We start from the raw sequence: 18,673 nt of genomic DNA on the forward strand, positions 1-18,673 counted from the left end.
CCCTAAATCAGACTAAACTTCGACAATCTGCACGTCCTATCACCCCATCTTTCTAATAATGCAGACGTTAAAATATACGTCAAGATTTTGGCGACCAGGTTAAAATCAGTCCTCCACTCCTGAATCCACCCTGTTCAATCTGACTTTATGCCTGATTGAAGCACTAGACACTGTATTTGCCGGCTACACGTAGCCCTGGCCCATGTAAAAGACCATGATGAGGTGGCAGCTCTGATGCTTGTCGACTTTAAAAAGCATACAACACCGTTGATTAAACATACCATGGGTCAATGCTGGTTCACTTGGGCTTTGGTCCCCACGCCTGTGACATTGAAAAACGTCTGTATTCATGACTGACGACCCAGGTCCTTGTCAATGGCATACTATCTTGCGAATTCCCAATGTGACGCGGTACCCTACAGGGGTATCCCTCTCTCCGCTCCTCTCTTGCCATTGAGTCCTTGCCACATATAATCCGCTGTGACGCTCGAATACAGGGGTGGAGAGGAAGTGGAACCTTCGGGGACAGGATTGCACTATATGCAGAGGATGTCTTCCTGTTTCTTGCTGATTCTGCAGTCTCTGTCCTGCAGGATCTTGAGTTCCTTTCAAGGGAGCCTCTGACCTTTGGATAAATGGGGAAATCCCTCCTCATCCCTCTACGGAGGGACCATCCATCACTAAACTGGCAGTCCAGCATTCCCCTTCTCTGCCTTAGCTTCAAGTACCTGGCAGTCTACATATCAGCATTACCAGAGGTCACACGCTCTCTTAACCTTACTCCCCTCCTCAAGGGGACCAAAAGTAGTCTATTTGCATGGCAGCATCTCCCTCTTAATATCTTGGGCAGAGTTGCACTGATCAAAATGATTCTCCCCCTACTTCCTCTACATCCTGCAGAACTTCCCGCTCCAAATATCCAACATATGGTTTAAAGAGAGAGCTGCATTATTTCGGTCCTTTTTGTGGAAAGGTCAACCATGCACATCACTCCGGTCGAGGGTCACCTTCTCGTGTATGATGGAGGCCTTGGGGCAGTGGACAGCCATTTGTACTACTGACTGTCTCATCTATTGGTCATAAAAAAGTGGCTGACCGGTGGGTAGAATGACCTAGCATACCAGTTAGAACTGATCGGCTTAGCCTTGACGGGTCGATGCACTACCTGTATGGCTGACCACATCCAATTACTCTCTCAGACGTGACCAGAGTGACTTTCTTGGTGTGGAGGGCAGCAACAGGATTTACTGAATGGGATGGGGGCCTGACTCAGAAGACGCACCCCCCCCCCCCCCTGGAAGGAACGCTTGATTGAACATGTGGTGCCATTGGAGGGCTTTCGACGCTGGGACTCCGTCGGAATTACAGTATTGGAAGATGTGTGGAATGAGTCCACATGTACTCCTTTGCTGACCTCAAAACTCAGTTTACCCTTTCTAACACTCAGTTGCACAAGTATATGCTGCAGTTCCATGCCCTGGACCATTACAGCTCCCGTTCGCATGATGTGCCAGACTTCAGCCACTTGAAGGCAAAACTGTTGATGGGGAGTTTGGGTTGAGGGGGTATCTCCCAGATAAACCAGGCCTCATTTGTAATGCCCCAGAGCCACTGGACTCACTTAAGTGGAGATGGGAGTGTTGAGTGGGTGAACTGGAGGCGGCTGAATGGCACGAGGCTTACATGGCTCCTAAGGAGCTAGGGATGTCTGCCAGACTCCGACTAATCCAATTACATTATCTACACCTCAACGACTCGGCATGCTGGTATTCTTTTCGACCCCAGATGTGCCCGCTTTCACTCTCCCACAACTGACTTTTTCCACATGGTCTAGCAATGTCCCAAGATCACCTAGTACAGGACCCGCATAAGAAATAGCCTTTCTGTGATTTTAAATACACCAGTCGTGCTGGCCCTGAAGATGGACTTCTAGGTCATATGGAGGAATTTGGTGAGGTGCGGATGGACAGAATACTGATGGGCTTAGCAGCTCTGATAGCCTAAAGAGACATAGCACGCTCTTGGAAAGTCCCACAACTGCCTAGTTTGAAGCTGTGGCAATCCAGAATGGACTGGTGTGCCAAACAAGGAGGAACCAATTTATATTCAAAGTTGTCCACGGAAATTCAATAACATTTGAGGCAAATGGTCGAAATAATAAAGTTTGACTTGTACATTGGGAACCGAATCTTGAAATGTTGTGTTACAAGAATGCCTGGCTGTAAATGGGAGTGAATACGGTAGTAGGGGATGGATCGGGATCCTATCTTTAAGTTCATAGTGTTTCTACTACACTCATTAAAACCAATAAAATTTTGTTAAAAAAATAATATATATATATATATGCATGTGTGTGTGTATATATTAATATATCTACAGTAAATATGTACATTGAGTTCTAGGGGCTGATAAAAAGAATTAATCTTAGCAAGATTCTCAATAAGAGTACATTAGGATTATTGTGATCAATCATATCAGTCCAATTTTTCATTTGCCACAGTTTCAACCCTGTTGCAACCAAATTTGTCAGGGTCATCATCAGGGCAACAAATAATGGAAGCAACCAATGCAGGGAAATAATACAGCGATGAAAAGAAAAAATCAAGTCAATGCTGGGCAATCGCCAGGGTAAATAAACTGACACCTTCCGGTTAGGCAAGACACCTTCTGGAGATCGATCTGCACTGCACATTATCACAATAATTAGTTTAACATTCCCTTTATTGGTGGTTAACTGATTCCTTGCACCTGGTTTACTCCGTACCCCTGACTGCACTTTAGCTATTTCAACCCTTTTAGCTCAGCTTGCAGTGGCTCGCAACAGACCTTGCTGCCGAGTCTCATTATGCTCTATCGCGATACCTCTACTGCCATATTTCCAGGCTTGCTCTTTGATTTCTGTAAGCATTGTTACTTGATTGAATGTTCCATTGTTCTTTGAATCTGTTTTCTATCTTTTGTTTATCCTGCAGCTTTGTTCCTGTGCTTGCCTTGTGTTCTATGTTCCTGTTCTGACTGACTGCATATTTCTTAGAGTACAGATTTCCATTCTTGCTTCCAGTATCCATAGTACTGCGTGTTCCAGTCCTGTTCATGATTTTGATTTTGATTCCAGTCTGGTCCTGTTCTTGGTTCTAGTCCTGTTTTTCCTGGGTCCCAGTTCCTTTTTCTGTGTTCTCTGCTCCATTTCCTCTTGTCATTTCTTGGGTTTGTCTGATATTTGTGCCACTGGCACAGATTCCCAATCAGTGATCCATCTCCATAAAAGCTTTTGGGTGTTTCCCTGAACTCTGTGAGATCAATCTGCTCCTTGCCTTCTTGTTAGATATTTTCTCCTCACAGAAATTTCACTTTTCTAGGAGCATACAAACTGTTCGAAGATAGTTTGTCTATTGTTCCCTTGTACTCTTTTTTTGTACTTGTATATGTTAAACCCCTTCTTCTGAGTTCCCTTGTCCATGCTGAGAGTAAGAAATCTATTACATAGCCTTGTCGTGAGCTCACCTTGGACTTTATGAGAAGCCAAAACTTTAGTTTCCTCATTTCCACAGTGCACAGGTGTAAAGTCAAGGAGTGAATTCTACTGTAGCAGATTGTTCTGGCTAACTTCATTGAAAAGATAGGCTGCATCAACTGCAATCAATTGAGGGAAAATAGACATAGTGCCACCCCCTTCAAACTTTCATTCAATCACATGGTACCATAAAACCAACCTGCAATGAAGTATAACGTCCTGTTCTTCAATGAGATATTGCCATAATGATTCTCTGATACCTAATCAGGATGTTTGACCAGAGACATTTTAAGGCATTGCCAAAGTGGGCTCTGGGCTAGGGCCCCCAACCCTTCATATTAGTCTTGCCCTGATGACCTCGAATAATCACTAAATAGATTATTTTAAATACCATTTTCCTTTAATTTATTTTTAAAGTAGGTGACATGTGAGAGTATATTACAGACATTTTGCAGAGAAATTTTGTATTTATTTCTATGCAACATCCATAAAAAGTTTTTTTTAGATCGCAATAGGACCAAACATATGAGAAATCGGAGTGTGTCACAGATATTATTTTCAGTAATATGAGTGAACTGCTAATATGTTACAATATTGATAACACACATCACTATCCCTGAACTTTAGATGTAAACAAATTTAAGAATTTGGACAATTGCACCTGTATACTGTCAGTGACCTGGCATAAGCTGAAATTGAATCATACATTCAAACCTGTTCTGAAGAGGAGCCCCCAAAATATATTTGGCCCATGGCCCCCTAAAATCCTTAAGATGTCCATGTTTTTGACCGAGAGTAACACTTCACTCAATATATTAAACTTCCACTGAAGCAGAGGTTTCCTCGGGGCGTTGTAATGCTTCACTGTTCCATGAGCGTACATACTTTACAAACCTAGATGGATCTACAATGTGGCCTGAAAAAATCACTGGGCTTCATTGTCCTTAAAGGCTGACTTTCATCACACTCACATTTGGTATTTGGATGGCCCCATTGTTAGCATATTTGATTTCCGGATTCTTACCTCCTGTGCCAGTCCTCTGCGGGTGATACATTCGATGAGACCATCATTCAAGTACATTTCGTGATAGACATGTAGCACCATCATTTTTCAGTATTATGCAACTACCCTAAGGAAATCCTTTCTGAGTAGGAGAAAGCTGGTTTTAGAGGAATTTAATAAGTGAAAAATATACTTTTTCTAAGACCAAAGAAAGGAGATGTTGTGGGTAGTTGATTATTGTTTATTTTCAATATTAACATCTCACAAGCGCTATCAGAAACAAAACTGCTGGTTCATCGACTAGACATTAACCCGGTTTTATCTGTTGTGAAGATTAATTTTCAGGGAGTTCTACAGATCAGTAAAAATGTAACCCCTTACCTACTCTCATTTACATCTGGTGTCACCTGGTCATTGTCAAGGCATGATCATACAAACTATCTAATCAGTGGTTGTTACCCTTTTAACTTCTGTGAAGCCCATTGAATAAGAAGTGAAAACTAGGGACTCTCACTTATTTCCATGATTTAACCTCAACAAACAAATCCATATTTAAACATATATGAACTCGATACACAGACGTTTCTCTGCTACTACATGTTTAAATGTGAGGAAGACTGCACACTGGTATAAAACCCCTGTCATGCCCCTAAATCAATAGGTAATCATGTGAAATCCAAGCTATCAGCTAAAGTGGTGGAAGAGAAGTTGTAACTGAATTAACATTGGCCTTGGACAGACACAACACTGAAATCGAGCTTCTTACAGAATACTCTGCAGACTGCAGGGACTTTGTCAAATTGTGAAAAAAAGAGGGTGGTTGGAGAAAAGGTAGACAACCAGGTCCTAATTAAGTCAGAGTATATGCTGCCAACTGGGAAATAGTACTCGATTCTTGGAGGTACTTCAGCTCTGATGGAAAGTGGAGGCATGCCCCCTTTTCAATACATGAAGTGTGGCGTCTTGGAGCCGGTAAGCGCCAGTCCAAATGAAGCAATAGACGATTAAGCGTGAAGTCAGAAAGGGTCATTTTTGCAGTGCAAATGTGTATACATGCTTAGATCACTGAGCATTTAGAACAGTGGCATTCTAAGTGTGCAGATGCATATGATTTTCTAGAAAATCATAAGCAATTCAAAATAGTTTTTAGCCATAAGCCGATTGCTAGTCCAGGTTGGAGCACACTTGCACATAACCTGTCCTGAAATAGCAACCAAATTCTGACAAACATTTTTAAAATGGTTATGATTTTTTTGTTTACTTATCTTAATTGATTTTAATCTATATATATTAAAGAAATTGAGGAGGGAATACATTAGACTTCAAGTAAGTATTACTGCTACTAAAAGACAATATCATACTCGTAGGAGGAACCATTTTTATACAGTTATTTTGCAAAAAACCCTATGAATATTGTCAGAAAGTAACGGTTGGTGGTAATAGGGGTCGGCGCACCCCCTTTAAGAGGTGCCACAGACCACCAGGGGTCCATGGAACACAGTATAAGAGCCACTGCTCCAAAGTAATAATTTGCCTTGTCTCTGAAGGAGCCTTGTTTGTAAAGGTGGAAATGGTTGTCCTGTAATCAAGAGTACCAAATCACCACTGAGAGATCACAGACAAATTAGGAAACAGGCATTCCCTCAGTCAGGCGGGTACACTCACCCTGCACCACTTATGTGCCTGCTCATGTGTTGCAGTCAGAGCTCAACCCGAATTAGAGGTAGTGAAGCAAAGCATGTTGCAAAATCATCTGGTTCAGGATGCACTGCTCTTTCACCATGCCCATGACAGATAAACTAGGAAAGAGTCAATAACCGGAGAGTTTCAAGACCTAAGGTTTGCTTTATTGACAAATGTGCTACAATGTTGATTTTTAGACCATCTGGGAAAAGACCACATACAAGGACACAGCAACTGGACTATTGCTCAAGAAGTAAAGAGACCCGCTTCAGCAGAGAGATTATCATGGAGAGAAGACTCATCTTTGACACTAATAGTTGGAGTCTTTCTCCGCAGAGGCCAAGGCTATGAACACACTTCTGAGGGTTACGGAAATCGATCCAGTGTGACCCTTAAAAACTTGGTGTTTATACCAGACCCATATTGATCCTGTTTTGTGGCACATTATAATCCCTTTTGAGGACATTTGTTTTCTTTTTACTGATTTAATGTTGTTCATTTGACAGCGAGTTGATGACATGGGTGGTATTCCACAGTACCATCTCATTCAAAGAGAGTCACAATCTATCGTTGAAGATGAAGAGACAAGTTAGCATCTTGTTATCTCTGCGGCTTTCACACATGACATTATTTCTCCACTTTGGGGTTGATGAAAGTGTGTTCCGTTTGTGAGCATTTTTGGTGTGCATAGATTAGTAATACACACTCAGCATTATTTGCTTTTGTAGTGTGAATGCATAAACATAAGGACTGCTCGACTGTATATGCACGTCAGTGCATGCCACAGTCGCTAGAGTAGGGAGTAGTTTGTACTGAGAAGTCTGAGTCATTTATAAAAAAGTGTAGACATTGGATCAGGCAGTCACGCAATGATGTTTTTGTTTGCAGTCTAATTGTGACTTGCTTTTTGGCATACCAATAATCAGTGTGCATTTAACCAGTTTTCCATAAAGCATTGCAGTCTATTTCCCTTATACTACATGAAGCACACTAAGGGTCTGATTACAAGTAGCGCGGTCCACTGGACCGCCATACTTGTGGTGGCGGTCCGACCACCGCCACACTGCAAGCCCACCTGCTGTATTCTGAGTGTGGCGGTCGGACCGCCACAGATATTGTACAGCGGTCAGGAGAAATAATACGCTGGTGGTGCCACTGCGGCACCGCTTTGAATATTACGAGTTGCCTGTCCACCGCCCATTTCATGCTGGTGACCCTGCCATGAAAAGAGTGGCGGAGAGGCAAGTATGCTGCTCATGGACCCGGGGGGGGCATGCAGGGGGGATATTATTGCAACCCTGTTCCTGCACGGTATGGCATGCACAACATGGTGCATGCCACACCTTGCAGGAACGTGATGCAGATGCTGTCTCGGCAGCTGTCTGCTGTTAAGGTCCTTGTATGAGCCTAATACAGCAGCCAGGATGAGACCGCTGAAGAATGCCCTGCCCGACCTGGATCAAACTCAGAATCCGGTAGGCGGGTGAACCACAACCTTGGAGGTCCTCCTGTGGACAGAGCGATGGTGGTGCCGCAGGAGCACCACCAAAGTCGTAATCAGGCCCTTAGCCACAACATCCTGCTTTCAAATCTGTCATCCCTTACATCACGGATATCCACACTTTTGGCTCACATACATCACCACCCCTGTGGGTCTTGTACAAGGCTCAGCCCTAGCTCCCACCCTCTTTTCACTGCATACTACCTCAGTTGATGACACAATCTTCTCCCAATGTTTTGAGTCAATGACTGAGATAGAGATTGAATGAATCACTGAGCAAGTGAAGGTGGTTATATAGTACCTATTTACAGACTAAAAATACTATTGGTGCTTGATTGCCATCTGCTGAATGAGGATTCCAGCATCATGGTCTTTTCTTCATCCTTATGTTAATGTCAAAGTAACTGACAGGTTTACTGCTACTCTGCGCTGTATGGACAGGGATGTAGCTTAATCGGTGACATTTAGGGTGTGTGAATCCCAGCAAAAAAAGCAGTCTGGTGCAGGTTGGAGGGGTGAGATGACCAAGGTTCAGGATAGGATGGAGTATTTCCATAAAGGACAGGGTCAGTACTGATTTGCATTAGGTGGTCCTCTGTCTAGAGTGGCACAGTTGGCAAAAAAAAGATGGGGTGGAATGCTACACTGAGCAACTGACACTCATTGGACTATTTGCAAGCATCCAGCCTATCCCCTTTTGGGTGTTGGATTGCTAATAGTATTCCTGGAAACTTGAACCATTCCAAGCCTACTACTGCCAAAGTTTGTGAATTAAAAAAAAATAGCAAATTTGCCCCCCTTCAAGGAGTACTTACATGGGTGCAAATGTACTACTTTTTGGGGAAGCCAGCCACTATCTATATTTAAGATCCTAACCCAAAAATGAACAAGTCAGAACCTCGTAGGGAAATAAGAACAATGAGAAAAACCGACACAGACCTAGCAGACCCGACCCAGGGCCCCCAGACTCAACTACCAAACCAATAATGTATTTGAGGGAGTGTCAGAGGGGGTGTCACACCTCAAACCGCCCTGCTGAATATACGCCCCCTGCCGGTCCCACCTGGGTTTGGTAGTGCTCCCTGGCAACTCATGATTACGGTCATGTCCAAAACCTTGCCTGGATTCCTTGCCATGGGATCATTTATTTTAAATGTAGTTTTACTGCATGTCCTCTTCTCTGTCTCTGCTGCAAGAAGCCTCGATAGTAGAGTTATCAACTTGGCGCATGTGGGCAGGGCTCCATATTTCTAGTCCAGGACTTTTACAAATGATTTTATCAAGTTACTAATGACACTATGTAGCAAATAGAGGAGGGTGTGCAGGCAAATTAATACGGTGAGCCACACCATGATTCTGGCTTGGCTCAAACAGGCATGCACGAGCTACGCCATGAAACATTTGGCATATGCACTGTGCAACAGCCATAATGTAAAAATACTATACAACCTCTCTAAAATTGAAAAAAAGTGTATTTCTTTAACATGCGAAACATTTCACCTTAATACATCAGATTATATAAATGCACAGATAGATATTTATTAACAGTGACAGTTTTTAGGAAAATTCATGGCTCTCCCCACAATGAGGATGCCATTAGTGAACTAAGAGGCAAGTCAGTAGTCATGTAAACCATAAATATGGCCTAGGTTCTTATTATAGATGGAAAAACATTATATTCTAATAAATCAGACATAAGAGGTGCTTGTAGAGCACACATCCTGAACTCGGGTATTTAAAAAAGTTGCTCATCTGTGATGACAAAGAAAAAGGAGGTAAAGTCACGTTCTAGCTGAGAGCGTGTAACTCGAATTGCACTCCAATAAAGAAATTGATTCTGCGAGGGTAAAGGTTGAGAATTTATTCTTGTAGATCGTTCAAGTGAACATTTCTTCGGTTCAATACATTAGGAGATTACTAACGAGTATATTTCACATCATAACTCAGTAGATCACCATCGTAGCTCAATATAGCCCAATGCATTTTGGGCCAATTTGGCCCTTCATCAGGGGCGGCTCTAAAATGAGAGGATACAAGGAATCAGCCTTACTGAGGACATTTCGTGATTTATACAAATACTTAAAAAATGTACATGCGAAAGTAGAACAAAAATTAGTGTATACCAAGTGTGTGATGTTGTAAAGTGAAAAAAATAGGAGCTGGTAACCCGAGTAAGAGTGGGAAAGTGAAAGGTGAATGCATGAACAGTAAAGGCTGGAGAAAACAATGAGTATCTGAAAGCAATCGTGTTTACCACTGTTAATGCGGGTATCAAAAGTAAGAAAAAGGAGGCTCACTGAAATAAACTTTTTGTCTAGGATCACACAATTTGGACAAGCAGCGAAGCTGGTATTGATTGTGGGTTATCTGGTTTCACATTTTGAAATTCAGCCACCAGATGGTTATCTCAGAAGTTTTGGTTGTTAAAAAGAGATATACTTTGCAGTTAGTCCTGGTGGTTGGGCAGAAGGCGGTCTCGGTTGGCAAGTCCATTTCCAAAGTAGAGTCCAGGGAAGTAAAAAAGTTACTTAAAATTATTGAATCTTATGTCAAATCGGGGAGGGGTCCTGAGGTGATGACCTGCCTCCAAAGGATGCCTTCCTGAATGGCCAGAGGTTTGGTCTACACAGCAATGACTCGTATCTCCTCTCGCACCTACCTCCAGGCTGTCTCTGAGTGGATATCTATTCACAGACTTATGGTGTTCTGTATTAGATCCAAACAAATTGCATTTCCACTGCTAAATAAAAAGACAGGGGTCCAGATGTATTAGTATCTTCTCACAAAATACTGGTAGCAAGGTTCTTAAAAGTCTGAATTGTAGTGGGTCAGAATCCAACTTACTTCATGAACATTAAATAAATAAATCCGTATTTGTAAAGTGCGAACAACTCACCGTTACGGGTCTCAAGGCGCTGGGGGCCGTCGAGGAAATTAAGTGAGCTATTGCCCAGAGTCACATGGTACTGAGCTGAGCTGCCACCGGAGCCAGGGATTGAACCGTGAACCCTGTGCTCCGAAGTGAGCTGCCTGGCCGCTGCACCACACCTCTCCACTAGGTTGGTTGCAAATTGTGACTTACTATGAATGAATGCCATCACAGGGGTTGTTGCCTGCTGGGGTCAGTACACCACCATGCATGTGATCGCATTTCAATAAAGTAAACTTTTTTAAAAGCAGCTCCCTATCCTTAAAGGAAACCAGGCTGTGTTTAAAAAGAACAGTTTGGGGGCGCGGCCAAGATGGCGGAGTAGACGGACGTCTTCCCCGTCGGCTCCTGCTCCGTGGAGGCCCTAGCCCTGGTTCCTGAGCTGCATCTCCCCCCACGCAGCGGGGGGACTGGTAGCGGAAGCTGCGGAGCGCCCGGGCAGGCCGGTGCGCGGCTCACAGCCCCCGGAAAGACCTGGTGACAGGCGACACCGCGGACGAAGCAGAGGCGCCGCGAGGAGGCGGGGCAGCGCGCCGAGCCTGACGCGCCTGCCGTCGGCCAGCACATCACGCGATAGACCCGGTGCGCCGGAGAGGCCTGTGGACGCGCTGCGGAGTGATGCGGCCCCCTGCCTTTGCTGATCCGGGAGACGACCGGCGACCCGGCGGCTGACGGCGGCGGGCCCTGGACCAGCAAGCGGTGGGACTCCTCTGCGGGTAGCGACGAGGGGTGGCAGCACGGCGATCCCTCCTCCGGAGGCCTGGAGAGACTAGGGGCAGCCCCAGCATAAGCAGACGGCAGCGCTGGGCCCCCGCCGCGGCGACTGGTGCGACACGGGGGTGGGGGGAGCCCTCTCCCACCCGGACAATAACGTACCTGGCCTCGGTACGCGGAGGCGGCGGCCCTCGGTAGGAGCAACGACGAATGGTGGGAGCGCTGCTGCGGAGACGTGGTGGACCAGTGTGGAGTACGGGGGGCAGGACTCTGAGGGGCCCCGACTGAGAGCCGGCTGCCCAGGACATGAGTGAGTGGCCCCTGCGGCCGGAGACGGGCAGGCTGTGCGTTTGTGGCGACCGACGGCCCAGCTGGAGAAGCGGCGGAGAGACGGCTTCCCCTCGCGCCCGTCTGCGGAGTGTCTCTCCCGGAGCCCACGTGGCGGTGCGGGAGGGCGATTGAGGTCCGTGGGCCCCCGTTCCGCAGCAGGAAGGGACAGAGCGGACCGTGTTGTGGCCCGCCGCCGTTGGCTGCGGATGTAGAGGTGCCGGCCGTGGGAGAGCTCGGAAGAAGTGACTGCAGCCACGAGCGCGGACCGGGACGGCGAGCGTGGCGCCCTTTGTGCCGCGGGGTCGGAGACTGTAGGTGGCGGTCCAGTGGCTGTGTGGGTCCGAGAGAGGCCGTGCCCCGGCGACCATGGCTGGCAACAAAGGCGGGAGGAAGGTAGAGCGCACCCTTCCGGAACTATTAGGACGACAGCAGCACCGGGTGGATCGGGGGCAGCAGTCCCCTGGCTCCTCCGGAGGGGCGCAGGACACTGGAAACGGAGAACCTCCCCTCACTAGGTCTTTTATGGAATCTCTCTTCAGTACCCTTCGGGAGGATTTCCAAACTCTGAAGAGTGAAGTGGCAGGTGAGGTGCGGGAGATGCGCCGGGAGGTGGAAGGCCTGGGAGAGCGGGTGGCCGCGGTGGAGGACACTGGTCGCAGACGGGACGAGGAAGTTGAGCAACTGCAACAGGAGGTGCTGCGCCTCAGGGACCAGCAGATTGACCTCCAGGCGCACGCTGAGGACCTTGAAAATAGGTCCCGACGGAACAACATTAGGGTCCGCGGACTTCCATCCATGGCCGAGGGGGCTGACGTCGCGGGATGTATGCAAGCCCTGTTCCGTGAGATCTTGGGGGAAGCGGATGGGTTTCCTATACGGATCGACCGAGCACATAGAGTGGGACCCCAACGAAACGCGTCGGCGCGGCCTCCGGACATTCTGGCTTTCCTCCCGGATTTCCCACTCAAGGAGCGCATCATGGTAGAGGCACGGAAGCGGCAGCCTCTGACTTTTCGAGGCCATCAGGTGGCCCTCTACCAGGACCTGTCAGCCATCACGCTGCAGAAGCGTAAAACGTTCAAGGTAGCTACGGACTTTCTCAGAACACATGACACGCCCTATACCTGGGGGCACCCCTTTCGGCTCATTTTCCGCTGGAACGGTGCGATGCACCAACTGCGCTCCCTGCGAGAGACTTGTGGGGTCCTAGGAATCGAGGTACCGGAGGCCGAGGGGGCCGCACAGAGGCGGGGGCGCCCCCGGGAGGATGGATGGCGGAGGGTCTCGGGGCACCGGCCCCGTGGACGAACTGCTCGCCCGGACTCGCCCACCATCAGGGCCGGCATGGACGATGCGGTGATGGAAGTGGCCGGGACCATAGGCGTCAGTGACAGCGCGTTGACGGCGTGAGGCAGCTCCGGGGGCAGATTACCACAGCGTTGTTTTGCTAAGCAGGTTGGGGGCCGGGCGGGGTGGGGGCGGACGGGGAAGAGGTGGTGGCTGGACGTTCACTAGTATACCTTACCGAAGACCTGCTTCCCAGGGAGCGGGACTTGGACATTGAAGTTTCGGGACTTGGGGGGAAAAGTGAGGGACTGTTTGCATGTTATCGCGGGGCTGGGGTTGTTCTGGGGCAGGGGGGGGGGTCGGGGGAGTTGGGGGGGGTGAGAGAGTTGTCCAGTGCGCTATGTCCGGAGCTGTTGCGTTGCCTGTGTTTCCCACATTTGTTTGGCTCTGTGCCGATGAGGAGGCGCACGAGGAAGTGGATTGTGGGGTTGGAGGGTGTGCAGGGGGGGACCTGGTCACATTGGAGTGGGTGATGGGTGCTGGGCCGTGCAGCGCGGGAGGGAGCGGCTTTGCATACTGTCTTTGGGAGACTGACTGGCGGTGTGAGTGGGGGGGGAGGGCGCCTGTTTGCTCTGATCGCCTTGCAGGACGCTACCGCCTTTCTACACATTTCTTATTATGCCTCCTCATACCTTTAAGGTCGTGACCCTGAATGTCAGGGGTCTGAACAACCCAGTTAAGCGGCGAGCGGTGCTCTCCTTGTTAGAAAGCACCCAGGCGGACATATGCCTTCTTCAGCAAACCCACCTGTTACCGCAGGATACGCATCGGCTACGTTCTGGTAAATTCCCGACGCAGTTTTTCTCCTCCGGTATTGCCAAGACAGCCGGGGTGGCGATCCTAGTGGCTCGACATTTTCGGGGGGAACACATACACAAGCTAGCGGAGATGAAAGGGAGGCTGTTGGCGCATAGGTTTCGGGTGGGGGGCATTGCATTCAAGATAGGCTCCCTTTAAAGCCCCAATGATAAACAGGAGCGGTTCTTGCAGTCTGCGGTGGAGGAGATTTCGGCTTCGCCGGACAGGCATATCATCCTCGGGGGCGACCTTAACATGGTCTTTGACTCGGCGGTCGATCGATCGGTGCAGCGCGCCCCGCAAGCTGGGAAACTCTTGGCTGGCTGTAAGGCTAGACTTGCGGAGGTGGACCTTCGGGACCTCTGGCGCCTGAAGCACCCCGTGGCTAGGGATTACTCTTACTACTCCCACGCGCACAAGACCTATGCGAGGCTTGATCATTTCTTGGTCACCTCTCCAGTGCAGGCCCTGGCATCCACTGTGGACATGGGGGTTATTTCCTTGTCGGATCATGCCCCTGTTGCGGCCTCCTTTTGTTTGCCGCCGTCTGCCGCCCCGGAGAGGGTCTGGCGCCTTCGAGATACTCTATTACACAGGAAGGCGGTAACGGAGCGTATTGAGCGGGTACTTAGGGAATATCTGGCACACAATGACAACACAGATACCGCCAAAGCCACCCAGTGGGCAGCTCTGAAGGCGGTCCTCCGAGAGGAGTTCTTGTCCATCTCCGCGGCCGAAAATAGGGAGCGCAAACTAAAGAGGGATGAGCTTACTGACAGGGTCCGGGAGCTAGAGCTGATCCACCGCAGAACGGGAGCTCCGAGGATTTGGCGGCAGCTCAAAGAAGCGAGGAAACTTCTCGCGGCCTTGGATGTGGACCGGGCGGAATATGCGGCCCTCAGATTGCGCCACGCCTTTTATACTGGGGGGGACCGCTGTAGTAGACTTTTGGCCAGTAAGCTCCGGGCCACCCGGCAGAGCCAGTCGGTGAGGGAACTCTCTGACCCTACAGGCGGTGCGGTGACAGATGACGCATGCATCTCGGCCGTGTTTCGAGGGTTTTATGGGCGCCTCTACGCGGGTGACCCGACGGATGAACCGGCTATGACCTCCTATCTGGACTCGGTCACTCTGCCTTCCCTGGACCCCGTACAGGCGGCCCACCTGAACAGGGACATTAGCATAGAAGAAGTGGTGTATCCTCTGTGAGATCAACAGATCCCCTGTTGCTTTAAGTTCCGAGGAACTGACGTTGCCTTCCCCCTCGCCAGCTCACTTCCTTACAGACTTCCCTCCTCTGGACCCCGAAGCTTTGGCCTTTTTAATTAATAAGACCAAATCTGGTTCACCGGCCGATCCCGGTCCTCCGAGGATCTTCCAGATGGCCCTTCCAGCCTTGGATTGTCAGATCCTTTCACTTCTAAATAATTCCCTGGCCATAGGCCAGGTACCATCTAATCTGAAAGAAGCTAGAGTTATTCCCCTACTGAAAAAGCCTGGTGCAGATAAGGCTGAGTTGAAAAATTACCGGCCTATTTCGCAACTTCCTTTTTTAGCTAAGGTTATGGAGCAGCATGTTCTGAAAACTTTATCCGGCTTCCTCGAAAACTCAGAGCTTCTCCATCCCCGCCAGGCTGGTTTCAGAGCCCACCATAGCACGGAGCTTGTTATGTTATCTGTTCTCGACGATCTCAGATTAAAGGCTGACAACAAAGCCCCGAGCGCCCTGATACTTTTAGATCTCTCTGCGGCTTTCGACACGGTTAACCATTCCATTCTACTGACTCGATTGGCGGATTTGGGATTTAGGGGTGCTGTCTATAGCTGGCTATAGTCCTTTTTGTCGGGACGGTCGCAAAGGGTTCAACTCGGCAGCTACTCCTCAATCAGGGGAGATATCCCCTGTGGCGTGCCCCAGGGCTCGGCTTTGTCCCCTCTGCTCTTCAATATATATCTGCAGCCCTTAGTAACTGCACTATCCAAATTGGACTGCCGAGTGTTCAACTATGCAGATGACACTCAATTCATCCTGAGCATTGACAACTCGGCCCAAGCTCAAGAAACTGTTCAAAATATCCTACGATTTACCACGAACTGGATGACTGTTAATTCTCTGAAAATTAACCCTGACAAGACAGAGGTCCTTGTCATTCCAGCTAAAAACAACTTCTGGAGTGGCCTGTTTTGGCCCAAAGAACTTGGGGCCCCCCCATGTCCGTCACCAGTCGTGAAAAGTCTGGGAATTAAAATCGATTCGGAACTTTCCTTGAGTCATCAGGTCCACTCAGTAGTGGGCACCTGTACCGGCGTCCTGAGACAACTGAGGAAACTGGCCCCTCTCTTATCAGTTTCCTCTTTAAATTCAATAGTCTCAGCCACTGTGTTATCGCGCCTCGATTATGGTAATGCACTCCCTTTGAAACTGATGAACCGCCTACAGGTTGTGCAGAATGACGCCGCCAGGCTGATTTTTAACCTTCCTAGGAGGACCCATGCCTCCCCTTTGCTGCATAAATTACATTGGCTGCCTGTCAGACAACGTGTAAAATTCAAGGGCCTGTGCATCGCCCATAAAACTCTTTACGGCAATGCCCCTGGCTACATTCGGGATCGCCTAGCTAAATATGTGCCAGAGCGCGTACTTCGCTCTACAGAGGCCTTCCAGCTAGCCTGCCCTCGGAGTAATCTGGCCACCAAGGGTGGCCGTGCTTTCTCAGTTGTTCTGCCACGTCTTTGGAACCAATTACCTGACTCTTTGCGTAAAGAAACGGGTCTGTTTCCTTTCCGAAAGCTGTTAAAAACCCTGCTATTTGAAGATACTCTTTAGCTGTGCTCGCTACAAGGATTGTCTGTACCCTCTGATGCAATCTCCTTCTGTCAAGCGCTAAGAGACCTGCCGGTATATATGCGCTATATAAATAAACAAACATAAACATAAACATAAACATAAACCTGTTGGAGGTCAGAGAGATGAACATATGCTGTTCATCCGACGGGTCCAATAGCGAGGTGCAGCCACTGCAACTGGAGATACCTGGGTAGCTTAAGGTAGTTCCACAGTGTAAGGTACCAGAATATAGTTTGAAGAATATTATATGACACAAATATTGTATCCTAATTATCATTTACAAAACTTTTGCCCCATTGAAGTTAATAATAGAAAGTATACACTCAGTTCGACAATATTTTTATAAACATTTAGTGCACAATATTTAGTTCATACAATGCTTCTGTCAATGATCTTCTGAAATTCAGCCATTTCACAGACACTGCAAAACCTAAACATCAATGTGCTCTTGTTGGGACAAGGTGTATACATATGCTGAGACAAGTCAGGTGCAAAACCTTACTTCCTTTGAGTCATGTTGCCATTGCCTGAAAAACCACAAAACAAGGGGGTAATCCTCTCTTCCTTCTCACCAGTGCCTCAATCCACAAATGTTCCTGATTTGTTCAGGGGACTCGAACGCCCTAGACCAAGCAGTCGCCTCATATTTAAACATTGAATTAGTACTACTCTCTGGGACTACTACTAATACGAAGGTTCCTGTGGAGGCCCTGTATTAGAAAATATAAAAAGATTGGTATGTTATATGTTCCACAAAAAGACATCAAAACCTCACCCTCTGATTGTGGCCTGGTTCATCTTTGGGTCTGCTCTCATGTGGGAGTTGCACATTCTCTGAGTATGTGCTGTGCCTGGGGATGGTCATCTTCCTGAGCCTCAGCTGGTCAGAGTGTAGGTCAGACAGGTCAATAGATTCACTATGCCTAGCCCTTATTCACCTTGGGAGGTCCCACTTTTCCAGGAGGCCTCTCACACACCAAGTCCATAACATAAGATCTACAGCCTCTTGGTGCCCGCCATGTTGCTGCTAACCACATCTTTGCCTCACCTTATGAGTATACCGAGGTCCGTTTTTCATCATTTTGTTTTCAGCAGTGGGTACCACCGATGTGGCAATGCATATATGCTAGCATTTGATCAGAATTAAGAGGGAGGTATAGAGGAAAAACTGGGGGGAAGAAAATTCGCCAAAAAGTTGTATTGGGGTGAAAAAAAGTTTCAAGCAGACAAAATTAATAATAAATTAGTTTTTTAGTTGAAATTATCGAGGGTCTCGTGCCCAAGACCCTCATTGCAAGTGACCACACCCTCTGCATTTCTCAATGCCCCTGGTATAGGTAACTGGAATGAAGTTGACACTGGGCCCATAAAGGAGCAACTGTAAAGAGGCTGTTAACTGGGAGCATTTCATTATGTGATAAAGGTGACACTGTGAATTATTAAAAATATATTTCCGTAACTTTGTAAATAACTTACAGACAGAAAGTATTAATAATATTTTATTACGTGTAGTGCCTTAGTTTATACACTGTCACGACCATACAAATAAATGATGCCCAGTGCACTGTGAAATATGTATGTCTTTTTTCATTACAGAAACCATTACAACAGACTTGCATAGCCCCAGCCTGCTCCGGGACGGGGCCAATGTCCTGTGCGCCATCTGCGGGGACCGGGCCACGGGCAAGCACTACGGCGCCTCCAGCTGTGACGGCTGCAAAGGTTTCTTCAGAAGGAGTGTCCGTAAGAACCATGTGTACACCTGCAGGTACGCAGTTAGAAACTTTTTTGTCTAGAATGTGCGCGACCAAATTCTGGCCCGAAGTTCCTTGTGAAAGGGTAAGGGGGGAGTGACTATTTCTGCTGCGCACTGTATTAAAAGTTTATTATTTTTTGTTTCATTAGTTGCTAAGGTGCTTTGGTAGTGTCTATCCATTAAGGCGCATCACTCTCATATGTAGCATGCCACCTGCATTGCATTGATGAGCTTGAAGCAGGCTGAACTA

At 47.7% G+C, this 18,673-nt stretch overlaps 1 protein-coding gene across 3 annotated transcripts in view; it reads left to right on the forward strand.

Moving 5' to 3' along the window:
- Positions 1-18,673, forward strand: part of LOC146776471 (hepatocyte nuclear factor 4-beta-like) — a 474,084-nt gene that overhangs the window by 80,613 nt on the left and 374,798 nt on the right. For all 3 annotated transcript variants that reach the window (XM_085637981.1, XM_085637983.1, XM_085637982.1), the window contains exon 2: positions 18,264-18,435. In XM_085637981.1, the coding sequence (XP_085494107.1) occupies positions 18,264-18,435 (172 nt within the window). The remainder of the gene's footprint in view (positions 1-18,263; positions 18,436-18,673) is intronic.

Source organism: Triturus cristatus, chromosome 12, assembly GCF_964204655.1.
Source record: "Triturus cristatus chromosome 12, aTriCri1.1, whole genome shotgun sequence".
In the NCBI taxonomy this organism is placed as follows: domain Eukaryota; kingdom Metazoa; phylum Chordata; class Amphibia; order Caudata; family Salamandridae; genus Triturus; species Triturus cristatus.